The sequence below is a fragment of the Megascapheus bottae genome, chromosome 22 (genome assembly GCF_031878675.1).
Source record: "Megascapheus bottae isolate mThoBot1 chromosome 22, mThoBot2.hap1, whole genome shotgun sequence".
NCBI classification, from domain to species: domain Eukaryota; kingdom Metazoa; phylum Chordata; class Mammalia; order Rodentia; family Geomyidae; genus Megascapheus; species Megascapheus bottae.
The window spans coordinates 15,716,839-15,734,746 of NC_143530.1; the positions used below are offsets into that span (position 1 = coordinate 15,716,839).

At 37.0% G+C, this 17,908-nt stretch overlaps 1 protein-coding gene and 2 pseudogenes across 1 annotated transcript; all 3 read left to right on the top strand.

Moving 5' to 3' along the window:
* Window positions 1-270: 270 nt before the first annotated feature.
* On the top strand, window positions 271-369 carry LOC150048054 (U6 spliceosomal RNA; annotated as a pseudogene).
* A 3,510-nt stretch (window positions 370-3,879) lies between these two features.
* LOC150048055 (olfactory receptor 2J3-like) lies at window positions 3,880-4,821 on the top strand. The gene has a single exon (XM_090355363.1). It carries the CDS (start codon window positions 3,880-3,882, stop codon window positions 4,819-4,821), a length of 942 nt encoding a protein of 313 aa, XP_090211489.1.
* A 9,447-nt stretch (window positions 4,822-14,268) lies between these two features.
* Window positions 14,269-16,958, top strand: LOC150048056 (olfactory receptor 2J3-like; annotated as a pseudogene).
* Window positions 16,959-17,908: the final 950 nt, after the last annotated feature.

Consider the following 17,908-nt stretch of genomic DNA (forward strand, 5'->3'; position numbering starts at 1 on the left):
TATTTGCCCTATAATGTTTGATTTAAAAACAGAGAGAAGATATCACATTACGTAGCTCATAAAAGGTACACCTAATAATGTTTTCATTTTCCTTCCCTACCAAAAAAAATCAAAGCTTCCTTTCTTTTTACATAGGATATTTATTCATTTATTTATTTTTGCAAGCTTATTTCCCATCCCTTTTTAATAAATAAGGGAATACTAGATAATAAATCAGGTAAAGTGTCACACCTTCCTGTTGTTTTAAATTAATATAAAAAAAAACAGACAGTGCTCACTTCAAAGCACATATACTAACACTGGAACAATATAGAGAAGATTAGTGTGTGCAAGGATAACACCCAAATTTGTGAAGCATTCCATTTTTTATAAGATGATGCTAATTAAAATAAACTCCAAGATATGGAAACAAGAGGGTTTTTTTTAAGGGGATTGCCAGTTCTGGGGCTTGAACTCAGGGACCGAACACTGTCCTTGGACTCTTTCAAGGCTAGTGCTCTACCACTTGAGCCATAGCTCCACTTCCAGCTTTTTAAATATGTATGTAGTACCGAGGAATCTAACTCAGGTCTTCGTGCATGCTAGGCAAGCACTCTACCGCTGGGCCAAACTCCCAGCCCTGTTTTGTTTTTAATGTACTGTGTGAAATTGTTTCTTTATACTTCTTTTTTCCCCTTATGGATTATCCCTTGTTGTCACTGTATCTTGTATGTGTTTATCTGATTTGGGGAAAGGAAGAGGAAAAACAAAATGGTGAGACAAAGGATGAACTAATGCAACAGTGAGACTCACAAGACACTATGTTGGAAATCAACTTTGCAACTTGGAAGGAGAGGGAAAATGGGAAAAAAAATAAGGGAGGGGTAACAAAGTCCAACAAGAAAATAACTCATCTTACTTAGGTAACTGCAACCCCTCTGTACATCACCTATACAATAGAATAAAATTAAGGTGTTTTTTTTTAATTCAGGTAACTCCTTTAGGGAAGAAAGCTATTCTGTGTCAGAAAAAGTATACAGATAATTGAATTTAAGTTTGTTTGTAGACAGTCCCTTATGTCTTAGCCTGCCCTTATATCTTCTTTTAAAAGTCAAAAATACAATTTTTGAATCATAAAAATATCCTCAAAGACAGAAGATTGGTGTGCTGTGATTACATTCATGTTTTCTGGATTATATTAGACTATATCAAGAAGAAGCTGGGCTCTGGTGGCTCATGCATGTAGTCCTAGTTATTCAGGAGGTTGAGATCTGAGGATTGAGGTTCAAAGGAGCCTGGACACAAAAGTCAATGAGACTCTTATCTCCAATTCACCAGAAAACCAGAAGTGGCTCAAAAATGGTAGAGCACTAGCCTTGAGCTGAAGAGCACAGGGACAATTCCCAGGGCCAGAGTTCAAAAAAAAAAAAAGAAAACAAGAACAAGAATATAACCAGAAGGAAGTTGTGACAGCAGAGAAGAATTTGCATAAGGCTTATTAATATTTAAATAGTAAGTACTGTATCACATAGACTAATGAAAGATGTTTGCTTTTCCCATGAAAGACTGAAAATGCACAAGAGAAAATGAGCAATTGAAAATCAAAGTACTAGGCAGTACATATTTTAATTTCCTCTTTAACAAAAGAAAACCTAAAAGATAAATCTGCCATTGAATTTTTTCTTTTTTTGCCAGTCCTAGGGCTTGAACTCTGGGCCTGAGCACTATCCTTGGGTTTTTTCCTCAGAGTTAGAGCTCTAACACTTGAGCCACAGCACCACTCCCAGCTTTTCTATGCACTTGGTACCAAGGAATCGAACCCTGGACTTCGTGCATGGTAGGCAAGCACTCTAGCACTAGGGCAAATTCCCGGGGGAGAATTTTTTTTTTTTTTTTGCTAGTTGTGGGGCTTGATCTCAGGGCCTGAGCACTCTCCTTGGACTTTCCCCAAGGCGAGTGCTCTACCACTTGAGCCACAACACCACCTGCAGTTTTTCTATGTATGTGGTACTGAGGAATGGAACCCAGGTCTTAGTGCATGCTAGGCAAACACTCTACCACTAGGCCAAACTCCTGGCCCAGAATTTTTTATAATGGAAATTTTAACTAAATATTACTTAATATTAAACCAATTAAACATATGCAAACTTTTGTATAAACTTCAGTGACAGGGGCTGGGAATTTGGCCTAGTGGTAGAATAAGTGCTTGCCTAGCATGCATGAACACCAGGGTTCAATTCCTTGGTACCACATGCATAGAAAAGCTGGGAGTGGTGCTGTGGCTCAAATGGTAGAGTGCTAGCCTTGAGAAAGACCAAGGTTAGTGCCCAGACCCTGAGTTCAAGCCTCGGGACTGGCAAAAAAAATCTCCATTATAATTCACATAAAACCTGAAGCATATGGGCCAGGAGTTTGGCCTAGTGATAGAGTGCTTGCCTAGTATGCACGAAGACACCAGGTTTGATTCCTTGGTACCACATACTGAGGACTGGCAGCAAAAAAAAAAAAAAAAAAAAAAAAAAAAAAAAAAAAAAAAAAAAAAAACTGAAGCATATAAGCTATAAATTCTGACTCAGAACTGAAATAATATCTCGACGTGTATATATATATATGTGTATGTGTGTGTGTGTGTGTGTGTTTATTGTTTTACTGTTATGGTAAAGGTGATTTACAGAGGAGTTACAGTTAAATACATCAAGCAATGAGTACATTTTGAGCAAAGGGGTGACAATGTTCAACTACCATTTTTTTTTGCTAGTCCTGGCTTGAACTCAGGGCCTAAGCACTGTCCTTGAGCTTTCTCAAAGCTAGAGCTCTACCACTTGAGCCTCAGCACCAATTCCAGCTTTTTTCTATGTATGTGGTGCCAAGGATTTGAACCCGGATCTTCGTGCATGCTAGGCAAGCACTCTACCACTAGGCCAAACTCCCAGCCCCAACTATCATTTAAAATTGGGAAAGAATATTACATTCCATGTCCTATTGACTAGAACTCAAAGCTCTGTGAAATAGACTCTTTCAACTCTGGGAACCACAATCATAGTTCTCTTTTCTTTCCTATGACCAAAATTCCTTCCCTTTACTCTTGTCTGCTTCCTCCTTCTTCAAACATTATGCAATGACAGGTGTCTTCAGTCATTAGCATGGATTTCATTGAACTTTGGAAGCATTGCATCAGTGAGCTCTACAATCTTCATCATTCCTTAATTATCAGCCTTTGCTCACTTAATGAAACTTGATAAACTGATGTATATATTTAGATGCTAGCCCAAAATGCTATTTAAAAGTCAAACTAGGGACCCAAAGTTTAGCCTAGTGGTAGAGTACTACCTAGCATGCACAAAGGCCCAGGTTTGATTCCTTAGTACCAAATACATAGAAAAAGCTGGAAGTGGTGCTGTGGCTCAAGTGGTAGAGCTCTAGCCTTGAAAAAACACAAGGAAGGTGCTCAGGCCCTGAGTTCAAGGCCCAGGACTGGCAAAACACAAAAGCTAGAAGCAAAGGGAAAGTTTTCATTTTGTCTACAGTGGGCAAACCTCTGACTGGAACAAAAAAGATGACAAAAATGTTATTACCTGTGACACACAGAACTGCATTTCAAAGTGGTATGTTTTAAAAAATGTGATTTGAGGGGCCAGGAGTTTGGCCTAGTGGTAGAGTGCTTGCCTAGCATGCACGAAGACCCCCGGGTTCGATTCCTCGGTACCACACACATAGGAAAAAAAGCCATAAGTGCTGCTGAGGCTCAAGTGGTAGAGCACTAGCTTTGAGAAAGTCCAAGGACAGTGCTCAGGCCCTGAGCTCAAGCCCAGGACTGACACCAAAAAATTGTGATTTGTGCTTGACAGTTATGAACAGCTTTTTTGAAGTTTGTGATCCTTTCTTCGGATACAGAAGACGATGAATGATATTGGAAAAAATGCTACTTCTGAAGACTATTTTATTCTACTGGGTTTTTCAAAATGGCCTCATCTGGAAATAATTCTTTTTGTGATCATCTTGATCTTCTATTTAATGACACTAATAGGCAACTTGTTCATTATCATCCTATCCCATCTGGACGCCCACCTCCACACCCCCATGTACTTCTTCCTCTCCAACCTCTCTGCTCTGGATCTCTGCTACACCACCAGCTCCATCCCACAGTTGCTGTTCAACCTCTGGGGCCCAGACAAGACCATTTCTTATGCTGGCTGCATGGTTCAGCTCTACTTTGTCCTTGCTCTGGGAAGCACGGAGTGTGTGCTGTTGGTGGTGATGTCCTATGACCGCTATGCAGCAGTGTGCAAACCCTTACATTACACTGTCCTCATGCACCCTCGCTTCTGCCACTTGCTGGCTTTATCCTCCTGGGTAAGTGGTTTTGCTGCATCAGTGCTTCATTCTTCCTTTACTCTCTGGGTGCCACTGTGTGGACATCACCAAGTGGATCACTTCTTCTGTGAGGTCCCAGCTTTGCTACAGTTGTCATGTGCCGATACCCATGCGAATGAGCTGACTCTCATGGTCATGAGCTCAGTTTTTGTTGTCATACCTCTCATCCTCATTCTGACATCTTATGGTGCCATTGCCCGGGCTGTACTGAGGATGCAATCAAGCGCTGGACTTCAGAAAGTCTTTGGGACATGTGGAGCCCATCTCATGGTGGTGTCCCTCTTTTTTATCCCAGTCATGTGCATCTATCTTCAGCCTCCCACCAAAAACTCTCAAGACAAAGGCAAATTCATTGCCTTGTTTTACACGGTTGTCACACCCAGCCTCAACCCTCTCATCTACACACTCAGGAACAAGGATGTGAGAGGGGCGGTAAAGAGGCTAATAGGGCATAGGAGTGTGACATGAGCACACCCCTCAACTGCTGTTCAAAATCTGGTGCAACTAGAGGAAGATATCTCAGCTCTGTTGACACTTATATTGTGGTTAATAAATTACTAAGATTAGTATAGACTTAAAAGTGTTGTTTCTTTTATTGATAAACTAAAAATACAATTTAAAATTGATGTTTTATTACCATTTCTATCCTTAAAAAGTCTATAGTTTTGAGATTCCATGGAATGAAGCATTAACATATATCAGGATCTATGGGGGTTAGGGGGATATATCATTAAGAAAATATATTAAAACCACTTGAAAATATATGATATTCTCTGGCTATTTCCAACATGTTTATATGCTAATTGATGAACTTCTATGGAGAAAGAGGAACATATTAGAAAGACTTAGCACAAGGGCTTTTTATTGTGATTCATTGAATAGTCCTTAAAATGTAGCCCAAAACATGATGAATGATGTTGTCTATTATATGGACAAGCATATATGTTACTTCTTTGGGTGAAGAATATATTTTTCAGTAAATAAAATTATATAAATAATTTAACCAGTGGGTCTATGTAACTTGTCACATTGAATATTTCAAATGAATATCTGTTCATCCTTCTGCTCTTCATGAACCTATTCTTTAATTATTTTATTAGCAACAACATTTTGAATATTTTCTCCTTCCCAGATTGCTCAACTCTTGCTTAGATAGGTTAATATAACACAGCTTTTGTCTGAAGAGAACAAGGGAAAGATAAGATTAAACAAAAAGTACTATATATGTATTTGTCACTGGACGCAATAATAACAAAGTTGCTTACTAGAACATTCCAAGAATTTTGGCTAGAAATATCTGAATATCTTCTGGTCATTTCATAGAAAGCTTGGACTAGTCAGTGAAAGCAAACAAAATGATAGTGGATTTATTTGCTTTGGTTGGCCATTAGTAACTAACGTATTTCAGCTATCATAAGCCTCTTTCCTTTTTCTTTCTTTTCTTCCTTATTTTTGGTGCCAGTCCTGGGGCTTGCACTCAGGGGCTGAGTACTGTCCCCAGGATTTTCTTCTCAAGCCTAGCACTCTACCTCTTGAGTCACAGCTCTATTCTTGGCTTTTGGGGTTGTTAATGAGTGATATGAGTCTCACAGACTTTTCTGCCCGGACTGGCTTCAAACAACAATCCTCAGATCTCAGCCTTCTGAGTAGCGAGAATTACAGGCATGTGCTACTAGCTCATGGCTAACTCTCTTCCTTCTTAAAAAAATTATAAGCATGAAATAATTGTATTCTTCATTGAATACACTATGATGGATCAATTCATATGTACATTATGCACTTTTAAATCAAAGGTAATTGCTTCCACATTTGTGTCACTACTTTATTAACAATCTCTTAACATCATAGGGGTATTTTGGGCTGAAGAGTATGTGTTTTAATTTTATTTTTGCATATTTAACAAGATATAATTTGCATAAAGTGCATGTATTCAAAGAGCACAATATGATGAGCTTGACTGCAAAATTATATGATGAAATTATCGTCACAATCAAATTAACACATCATGTCACATAGCATTTTGTGTGTGGTGGCACTTAAGATTTTATTCCTTAGAAAATGTCCAAAATATACTACAGTATTATTAACTGTATTCACAATTCCCATAACTTTTACATTTCACAATTCAAACTTAGTACCATTTGGCCAACTTCTTCCTTTTCTCCACCTCTGTTTGTTCCACTCTCTGCTTCTTTGAGTTCAGCTCTTTGTCTACATGTGAAATCACATAGTATTTCTTTTTCTGGTTTATTTCACTTAGCATGCTCTTTTATAGGGCACCTTAGTATTTTCAAAGTACAGGATCACATTATGTTCAGATTGACACTCTTACTTGCATCTCTCCAGAGGCTGTCGCCTATACTTCACTTCCGTGCCTTATTACTTTGGCTAAGGTATTCCAGATAATTTTCAATAAGAAACAAGCAAAAGGAACACTCACCTAGCTGTGATTTTAAGGGAAGGTATTCAGGTTTTTACTAATAAGTATAACTTGTAATAATCTTATAGATAATTTCCTTTTGCAGGTCTTGGAACATACCCAAAGCAAAATACCTAGAGTCTACATTAAAGACAAATACTTTGTAAGTTCAAGTCATTCCCATCTCTAAAAAAAAAATCACACCTTTGGTCAATGGGTGATGAAGAATCACTTGAGTTGGGCTTGGAGAAATTGAACTTCTACTGTCTTTTCAGGAGTAAATGTCTTATTGCACACCCTTTTGAGGATTTCTTTCATTTTAATTACAACAAGTCTAGCCAAATATAGTGATTAAAATATGGTTGCTAAACCAGACCACTAACTACTTCTTAAGATTTGTCTCAGATTCCTTCACATTCTTGGCTTATCCAAATATTGAAGATATAGACACTGAGGATGAGAGCTATAAGGGAAAGAACAAGAAATTTGCACTGGTTGTAGCAATAAAGATTTGTTAGTAAGAGAGAAATCTGTAATTTGCAATTGCATATTTTCCTATATCATATACATATGTGCATGGTTTTATTTTGTACATCAGGTATAATGTCTACCCATGAAATTCACTTCTAAGGAAGATGAAAATGAGCAGCTCAACGACAATGAAATGTGGGAACACAAAGGCCTTAAGTGCCTTATTATCCACACAGTACGATAGAATTCCAAGGTCAGAATAGTGCTAAGTGTGTGAGTAGCTTTGCCAGTGGGGCAAAGTTCTGTAGATAGCAGCACACTTCCTGTAGGTCATGACAGGAAGGACGATTCACTTCATTCTACTGAGTCCCACAGAAGCACTGATGGTGAACGTAGGTGGAAGTTGGTTGTGGTCTTATTGGGGCCACAATATTGAAGGGATGAAGTCTGTGGGGAACCTCACATCTAGTAACAAAATCAAGACTCCCTGAGGAAATATTTGCATGGGGAGCTGTAAGTCTAAGTTGAAAGCAAGGAATGATCCCACTTTCTCTGGAAATTAACTTCATATAACATGCAGACACCGGAAGAGTCAGCTCTACACAAGGTTGGTTGGAGGAACACAGGCTTTTAATGCTATGATACAGGGTTGTTGTTTTTCTCAATCCCCTATGGTGTTTTTAATGTCTTATGAAGAAACAAGTGTGTGGAATGGACACAATTAATAAATTTGAAATGACTGTGGGAGTCAGTGAACACTGAACTGGAAATATCATCGCAGGGACATTAGATAATATGATGTTTGAAAAGCACAATATTTTTGTGCAGCCATTGTTGAATAATTACTTATAAGACATGTTAATGTTTTACCAGAACATTGTACACTAGTTCATAGTAAGTGGTTCTCGCTGGTCTAAGTGTTGTGTCGTAGAAAATAGTAGATGAGGGCTACACGGACCTTATCTGTAACAAGTCATGTGCTGAGTGCTGGAAATAGATACCAAAAATACAAACCCTTATAGTTGATTATGCTAAATGATAGGGGAGGGGTAAGAGAGTTTTTTTATTTCAAATACTTTTGTCTAAAGTAAACATTATCGAAGAAACAATGTCTGATTTTACAAGTATCAGTTCTAATTAAAATTTTTCTAATGGTACTACCAGCTAAAATGTGTGGAACAGTTATGCCCTAAGCTCAAGTGAAGAATTTCTACATGTGTTTCATATTGAGGTTTAAACTATTTTATTTATTTTTAGGTTAACATGCATTAATGACACAAATAAATGGAGCTCAGTGAGAGATTTTGATTACCTGCACCATTTTTTAGCCACTCATTTTCTCATCCTTCCTACCTCTAGTAGTCATTATTCTACATGCAGGTAAGTACAGCAGATTGTTTTTCTCATACATGGAAGGTACAGACATTGAGTCCTGACAGCAAAGAATACTACAAAAGCCAAAGATCATTTTATGTTATTTCCATTACATAGAAAGCACCGAAGCAAGCCAGACATGGTGGCTCATGCCTGTAATCCTAGCCACTCAAGAAGCTGAGATCTGAGATCACAGTTCAAAGCCACCCAGGGCTCTAAAGACCATGAGACTCTTATCTCCAATTAATCACTAGAAAACTGGGCAGTAGCTTGAGCTGAAGAGCTCAGGGACAGCACCCAGGCCCAGAATTCAAGCTCCATGACCACCACCAACAACAAAAAAAAAACCACCAAAGCACTCTCTAAAAAGTTTAATTTTATGTATAATTATATTTTAACTTAATATAATTTTCCCTGCCAAGACTTTCTCTGGTAAAACATAATCTACTAGGTGAAATAACAAAACCCTTTAGAAATTCAGGAAAATTATTACATATAGACTATCAATATAAATTAACTACCCATAATAATATATCTTGATATTTTTGACAAAATATGAAAAATTAGATTTAAACTGTTTTAAAATATTCAAATTTTGTTAAAATATGTTGAGGATTTGATAGTTAATTTCTTTTTTTTTTTTGCCAGTCCTGGGCTTGAGCTCAGGGCCTGAGCACTGTCCTTGGACTTTCTCAAGGCTAGAGCTCTACCACTTGAGCCTCAGCACCACTTCTGGCTTTTTTCTATGTATGTGGTACTGAGGAATCGAACCCGGGTCTTCATGCATGCTAGGCAAGCACTTTAACCACTAGGCCAAACTCCCGGCCTTGATAGTTAATTTCTAAACAAAACCTTGAATAGTCTTTATAGAGTATTTTCATCATAGTTGAAGAGCTGAACTTAGCCTTAGATTTTAGTCATATAGTAGACATAATTAAAGAACTCAAATTAACTAAGTAAAAATACACAGTTTAACACCCCCCCATGAGCCAGTGACTCATGCCTATAATACTAGCTACTCAGGAAACTGAGATCTGAGGCTCACAATTGAATCCAGATCAGATAGGAAAGTCCATGAATTGCCTATCTATGATAACCAACAAAAAGTCAAAAGTGAAGCTATGGCTAGTCCTAAGTGGCAGAGTGCTAGTCCTAAGTACCAAACCTCAGGGACAAATCCAGATTCTGAGTTTCAAGACCCAGAACCAGCATATGCATACACACACACACACACACACACACACACACACACACACACACACACACAGCACCACCACCAGTTTAATTTTTTATTTCTACTTTTTCTCATTAACAACTTAAACTACTTGAGAAATATTCAGATATCTCAAATCAATCCATTCTGTTTCTGGTCATTACAGCTTAAAGCATTTTGCTCAGTCAGTGATTGTTGGAATGCTGATAATATCGTGTTGGTTGACTATGTTGTATCCTGCTGACCACATTTCTGAGAAATGGTTCTAATTAGGACAACTCCTTACAGGGCATCATTATTCAACACTTTGGGATTTACCTTTCAAATCGCCAGGTCAAGGAAAACAAGTCATATACTTTTTAGTTTCCAAGAAAGCCCCATTGGCCCTAAAGAGTCCATCCCCTGATAGGCTGACTGCTCTAATGATTTTCTCCTTCTACCTAAAAACACTCTAAGACTCATGCCTCTTCTTTAACAATGACAATCACAGACACTTTCAGATTCAACTTCATTAACTCAATGTGATAGATTAGCTGTTTATGCTGGTGACTCTAAGAAGACCATCCCCAGTGATGAAGTCATCCACACAGGTGAGGAACAGATAGGAGAGAGAATATACAGCAAATGCAGACACAGATAGGAGAGAGAATATACAGCATTCACAGACACAACGACTGCTTAAACACTAAGTGAGAGTATCAAACAAATAATGTGGCCAAAAACAGAAAATGTTGCCTAATGATAAAAGGGTGAAAATTAATCCACCATATTTTCTCCACAGTGTTTCCTTATGACCTTAGGGAGGCAAATGTATGCATAGCCCCCCAAAAATAACTCTGATAAAAGTTATTTTCCACATTTCTAAGAAACTATAAATTCCAAGTTTCTTGTTTATTGCTTCTGATATTTCCCTCTAACTTCTTGTCCCTTTCTATTCTCCCTTTAGAAGACTTCTAAAGTTATCTTTCAAGAAGATAGTTCATAGTTAATACTTTGTTGCATGTAATCTACTACATCGTGGAAACAATTGTAGAAGTTGAAAATTACATCTGCATGAAAGGGGGAGCTACAACTTTTGGATTCATACCTCTCATAATACATTGTTTCCAAACTGAATGTTACCAATTTTATGCAGAAATACAATCATTTAGCCATTTTGATATATTTTACAAGAGCTGCTATTAGAGAATTGAGCAACTGAGTGGACCCCAAAATAAAAAAACTACAGAGGATTGTACTATTATTTCTTTCTTCCCATGCCTTAATGTAGTAAGAATGATCAGAGAATGCATTGGTCATATAAGGAGATAGAGTAGAAAGGTAGCAGTGCTGAAATAGGACAGAGAATTTAAAGAGAAAAGAGGACACTGAAATGGTGGCTTACCATGCATTGTCACTCATTAACTACAAAACAATCCCAGATGAAAAATTTAAAACAGAAAGCAGAAATAGTCACCTACAAATCATAACTCTGTGAAATATCATTTATTAACCACACAGAATACTTGTTAGGAAAACACATTAAAGTGACAATGTTTATGTTTTCAATAAACAGTCTTATTTCTTCTCTCAACATAAGAAAAATGTGTAGTAACTAAGATTTATGCTTAGAGTTTCAATGCCATTTCACTTTTTTTAGTTTCTACAATTATCATGTAGGAACTTCCTTCAGGGTCTGTGTTTAGCTTTCTATGACTTATGCACCTCTCGTTATCTTTCGTTTTCTTTCTTGTCCTCTCTCAGACACTTTTCTGTCCTTCTGTTTTCTCTCATTGAATTATTTATTTTCTCTTTTAAAACCTATTTCTATTCCCACATCCTTTAAGAAGAATTCAAATACTCTTCTCCAGATTCCCATTGTCCATGCCATTAATTACTGCAAGTTGCTATGCAACTGTCTAAGTGCCTTTTGTTATTCTCTCTATGTTTTATGTTTCAAGGAGAAGAATAAATATTTTTTTTGGCCAGTCCTGGGGATTGAACTCAGGGTTTGAGCACTGTTCTTGGGCTTTCCTCAAGGTTAGTGCTCTACCACTTGAGCCACAGCACCAGTTCCGGCTTTTCTATATATGTGGTACCGAAGAATCGAACCCGGGTCTTTATGCATGCTAGGCAAGCACTCTACCACTAGGCCAAACTCCTGGCATGAGAATAAATATTTTTCTATGAGGGTAAGAAAGCAAAGCAAAGCAAGTTTCTTTCTTTCTTTTTTTTTTGATTTTTACATCTTATTTTATTTTTTTATTTTTTCATTTTTTTATTTTTTATTTTAATTAATAAAAGGGTTACATGATATTTGTCAGACAGAAGGTGCATTAATTCACATACATTGATACCCTTTCACATGTCTTGGTCCCCATTACCCTCCCCCCCACCTCCAGCAAGTTTCTTTCTACTAGAACATTTGTTAAAGACTAAATGTTTTCACCTTACAAAAACAATTTGAAATCACTAAATTTGATTTTTTCTTGGTGTATTTAAGTCTTATTGTCACATTATAGGAACTGCAATTATCATACTTTTTATCATCATATAAATGAAAACAATTTTGGATGTTCTGAAAAGAAATCAGAAGAAATTTGTTTAGAAAAATTATTGGCTTATAAACAAGATCAAGAAATTGCCTAAGTATGATTAATGCTTAGTGACTAAGAAGTAAGCCTTGAGGTATTCTTTTTCTGGATCTATAAAAAGCAAAATCTCAAGACAAGAATGACTTTGCATGCGTGAATGAAATAAAGACTTGTTACCTGGACAAAAAAAAGAAAAATTATTGGCTTATAGTCTTCTCTAGCCACTTTTAGTGTTTTTTCAGTAGTCATTTACTCAGATTTCATACTTGAGGGAATGAGCAGCACTTGATAGTCAAATTTTTCTGTAAAAATAAAAATATTTAAATGAAATATAGAATTATTTTGGACTCTTCTGGTGGCATTTTTTATTGTAATTAGTAAAAGGGTTACATGATATTTGCCAGATAGAAGGTGCATTAATTCACATACATTGATACCCTTTCACATGTTCTGGTGGCATTTTATGTGGGAGAAAAATCTCAGACTTGCAGAACAAAAAAAGTAAAAAAAGTACTACAACAAATACTAACATTTACACTTCTTCAAGACTGAACTTCAATGAATATTTTCTCTGGAAATTTCTATCTATCTATCTTTTATTTTGCAACCATTTAACAGCCATCTACATACCTTTGTCCATCTAATCGGTGAATATATGTCTCTATGATCAATCTACCTACGTAGCATCCATCTCTTTCTCTAGATCACTTGAGAGGAAGTGGAGATGTAATATTCTTTACCATTGGATATTTTCATATTATTTTTTTAAGAACCAGGATAGTTCTTCATATTATAGACAGTTTTTAAAAACTCAGGTAATTCAACTTGAACACAATATTCAAATTTCTCAATGGTCTCAATAATTTGCAATAGCTAATTTTTTTCATCTGTGAGATCACACATTTAGTATTTTGCCTTTTGGCCTCATTTACCCTGGACCAGTCACTGCCTCAGTCCTCATTGCCTTTCCAGAACTTGAGTTTTTATAGATGACAAGTAAGCTGTTTTATTTTTCTCAGTATGAATATTTTTCTTTTTAAAATTAGGCTGTGCATATAATGTGAAGATAATTGAAAGGACCTCCAGGATAGTGAAACAAAAGCCATATAATGAATGATTGTTGTCCTTAATGTACTATGTTGTCTCTTATCTCCTTTGCTGTCCCTTGGTTATCTCATATTGGTATAGTATCTCACTTTGTTATCTGATATATTGAATTTATTTGTATTTGGATATTTGAAATTTGATAGGGAAGGGGGGAAAACCAAGACGGGTGGAGGGTGTGGGGGGGGGAGGGAAATCGGTACCAAGACATGTGAAAGGGTATCAATGTATGTGAATTAATGCACCTTCTATCTGGCAAATATCATGTAACCCTTTTACTAATTACAATTAAAAAAATTTAAAAAAATAAATAAAATAAAATTAGGCTGTGTATTTGGGTCATAAAAATCGCCTGGGTAATATCATGTCCTATTGAGCACATCGTTTCAGTAGACACATAATGTTTAGCTTGTCTCCACACAGCTGATACTGACTAGTTACTAAGTCCAACCGATTATTCAGCTGTCAAAACAACTACTTTCCATTTTGTCATTGAAGTACATAAACAATCTCTCCCCCACCCCTTCGAACTTGGTTTGCAAAACTACTAGTTTTACATCTACTGGTTAGTATCTATGTTATCTCCATCATTCATTTTACCCTAAGCTTTTAGTGTCTGAAAAAGTTGTCTTCACTACACACTAATGTGGTTCTTGGATTCATATATCAGTTAGAGATGTTTATGTTGTTCCGTCAATCCCTGCAATAATTTCTCTTGATTCTCAAATCACCCTAGAATTGAACAGAAACCACAGCAGAAAATGAATGATGATGGCACCTATCAATATGACTTCTGAAAGCTACTTCATCCTAAAAGGTTTTTCTAATTGGCCCCACCTGGAAATAGTTCTCTTTGTGGTCATCTTAATCTTCTACTTGATGACACTGACTGGCAACCTGTTCATCATCATCCTGGCATACTTGGACTCCCACCTCCACACCCCCATGTACTTCTTCCTCTCCAACCTCTCTGTTCTGGATCTCTGCTACACCACCAGCTCCATCCCTCAGTTGCTGTTCAACCTCTGGGGTCCAGACAAGACCATTTCTCATGCTGGCTGCATAGTGCAACTTTATTTTGTCCTTGCTTTGGGAACCACAGAGTGTGTCTTGTTGATGGTGATGTCCTATGACCGCTATGCAGCAGTGTGCAAACCCTTGCATTACACCGTCGTCATGCACCCTCACTTCTGCCAGTGTTTGGCTGTGGCTTCTTGGGTATGTGGCTTTACCAACTCAGCACTTCATTCCCTCTTTATTTTGTGGGTACCCCTATGTGGACATCACCAAGTAGATCATTTCTTCTGTGAAGTTCCAGCTCTGCTGCAAATAGCATGTGCTGATACCCGTGTTAATGAGATGACCCTCATGATCACAAGCTCTATTTTTGCCCTCATACCACTCATCCTCATTTTCACTTCTTATGGTGCCATTGCCCGGGCTGTGTTGAGGATGAAATCAACTGCCGGATTCCAGAAAGTCTTTGGAACATGTGGAGCCCATCTCATGGTGGTGTCCCTCTTTTTCATTCCAGCTTTCTGCATATATTTCCAGCCACCCATGGAAAATTCCCAAGACCAAAATAAGTTCATTGCCCTGTTTTACACTGTTGTCACACCTAGCCTCAACCCTCTCATCTACACCCTCAGAAACAAAGATGTCAGAGGGGCAGTTAAGAGAGTAATGGGACAAGTGTAGCCTGTGAACTTGTGACATGAAAAATGTAATGGTGCATCTCTTCCCCTATGCATTATTAGTCCTCTGTCATCAATCTCCATTCTACCCTATGAGCAATTATTGGGAATCTGCTCTCATAGAGCTCCAAAGATGTTTGTAATGAAAATAAGTCAAATATAGCATAAATGTCAAACATTTTTGATGAAACACCACCATTGATTTTTCTCCGTATCACTATATAATGGATCCAAACAAGAATAAAATGAAAGCTTTGTTGCAAGTGGGGATAAAAGGAATTATATTATTCCAATGGAAAGGCAATATTCAAAGTTCAAAAATCTCAAGAAAGTAGCTTTTGAATTTCTAAACAGAAATTTTTTGCCAGTCTGGGGCTTGAACTGAGAGCCTGAGCACTGTCCTCAGCTTTTTCATCAAGGCAAGCGCTCTACCACTTGAACCACAGCACCACTTCAGGCTTTTCTATGTGTGTGGTAGCAAGGAATCAAACCCAGGTCTTTGTACATGCTAGGCAAGCAATCTACCACTAGGCCAAACTCCTGGCCTAGACGGAATATTTTTATTCTTTCTTTCATTTACTTAAAGACCTAATGATATGCTTGAAATGTTTTTGTTCAATATTGCTATTTTTTGTTGTAGTAATTATTAAGAGTTATTTGTTCCATATTGTTTCAGATCCCATTATTATTAGTAAGAATGCAATTGTGTGAATTATTATAAAACACATCTGATACACACACTAGAAATAATCACCTCACATGCACTTTTTACAAGACAGTAAGAAGTATATAATGTACAAGATAGACACAACATATAATTCTGATATATAGCTTATCTCTAATTACATATAGTTGTGTGATAGAAATGTTTCAAGCTCCCTAGAGCCTAGGAAGATATCTAGAATACAAGAAATTAATGAAAATATGCATTATTTTGTACACAAATAAAAAAAAGAAATTGTTTTACAATTTACTGATCACCTTGATAGAGAGAGGCTAAAATCAGGAAAACAACTCCTATTCAATAGCCTAAAAAACAAAACAAAAAACGTTCGGGGCCAGGAGTGTGACCTAGTGCTAGAGTTCTTGCCTAGCATTCACAAGGACCTGGGTTCGATTCCACTGCACCACATACATAGAAAAATGCTGGAAATGGTGGTGTGGCTCAAGGGTAGAGCTCTAGCCTTGAGAAAAGTCCAAGGACAGTGCTCAGGCCCTGAGTTCAAGCCCCAAAACTGTTAAAAAATAGGAATTAACTTAACCAAGGAAGTAAAGGACTTCTATGATGAAAACTTTAAAACCTGAAAACTTACAGCAGAACTAAGAAAGTGGAAAACCTCCCATGCTCCTGGATTGGGAGAAGCATGAAAATGGCAACCCTGAAAAAGGCCATCTACAATAAACTACCCGTCAATATCCCAATGTCATTCTTTAATGAAATAGAGGAAGCAATCAAACATTCATATGAAATAATAAAAGATCATGTATAGCAAAAACAATAGCAGAAAGAACAGTGCTGGAAGAATGTCAATACCAAACTTCAGACTCTATTACAGAGCTATAGTAATAATAAAAAAAAATCAGTACCCCATTAAAAATCAGTACCCCAAACTAACCCTCCTTACATGCTGTAATCACGGATGGTGATTTCTATTCTCTTGAACCCAATCAAAAGGCAGGTATCAAGAAATCTTCTTGTTACATCCTTGAAGGGGACAATACAAATTAGAAACTATTCAATAAAGCATATGACTTGACACAGTTGTTTAGAACTGGATTCTAAAACTTTAGTCCAAATAACTAGATCAAGGCAAAATATAATATTCAGCAAATGTCACATACTCAGGCATAAACTGTAAGACAATCAATAAGATACCATTTTTTAAAAGTTGTTTTGCCCCAAAATCAGGAGATCTCACTCTACATAAATGAGTATGATTAGGAAATCTGCCCCGATCAAAAAAGCAGAAGTAGCAATCTTAATTTCTGACAAAATTAACTTCTCAGTAAAATCAGTACATAAAGATAAAGATGGCCCCTACATATTAGTAAAGGGTACAATCCATACCCACAACAGTTATAAACATTTACTCCCCCAACACGGGAGCACCCAAATACGTCAAACAAACTCTCTTAGAATTACAGAACAAGATAGGCTCAAACACAATTATAGTGGGAGACTTCAATACACCACTCTAACCAAATGACAGGTCAACTCAACAAAAGTTAAGCAAAGACACCATCGACTTAAATGACACCATAGCCCAGCTGGGCTTAACAGATATACATATAGTCTTCCATCCAATGGCAAAACTTTATGCATTTTTCTCAGCAGCCTATGGAACACACTCCAAAATACATCATGTAATAGTTCATATAGAAAACTTAAGCAGATACAAGAGGACTGATATAATCCCATGCATTCTACCTGATCACAGGGGAGTCAGACTAGTTCTGAACAATGCAGTAAAAGTCAAAAAACATTCAAACACTTGGAAGCTGAACAACACACTTCTGAATAACTCCTGGGTTACAGATCACATCAAAGAAGAAATTCAAAACTTTCTTGACTGTAATGACAATCAAGAGACATCACAAAGGAATTTATGGGACACAGCAAAGGCAGTTCTAAGGGGCAAATTTATCCCTTTAGGAGTGCATATTAAAAAGACAGAAGAAGAGCATGTAAATAACCTAAAAAAGAAAT

Coding starts and splice junctions, on each gene's coding strand:
- LOC150048055 (XM_090355363.1), top strand. CDS start 3,880: ATGAATGATATTGGAAAAAATGCTACTTCTGAAGACTATTTTATTCTA.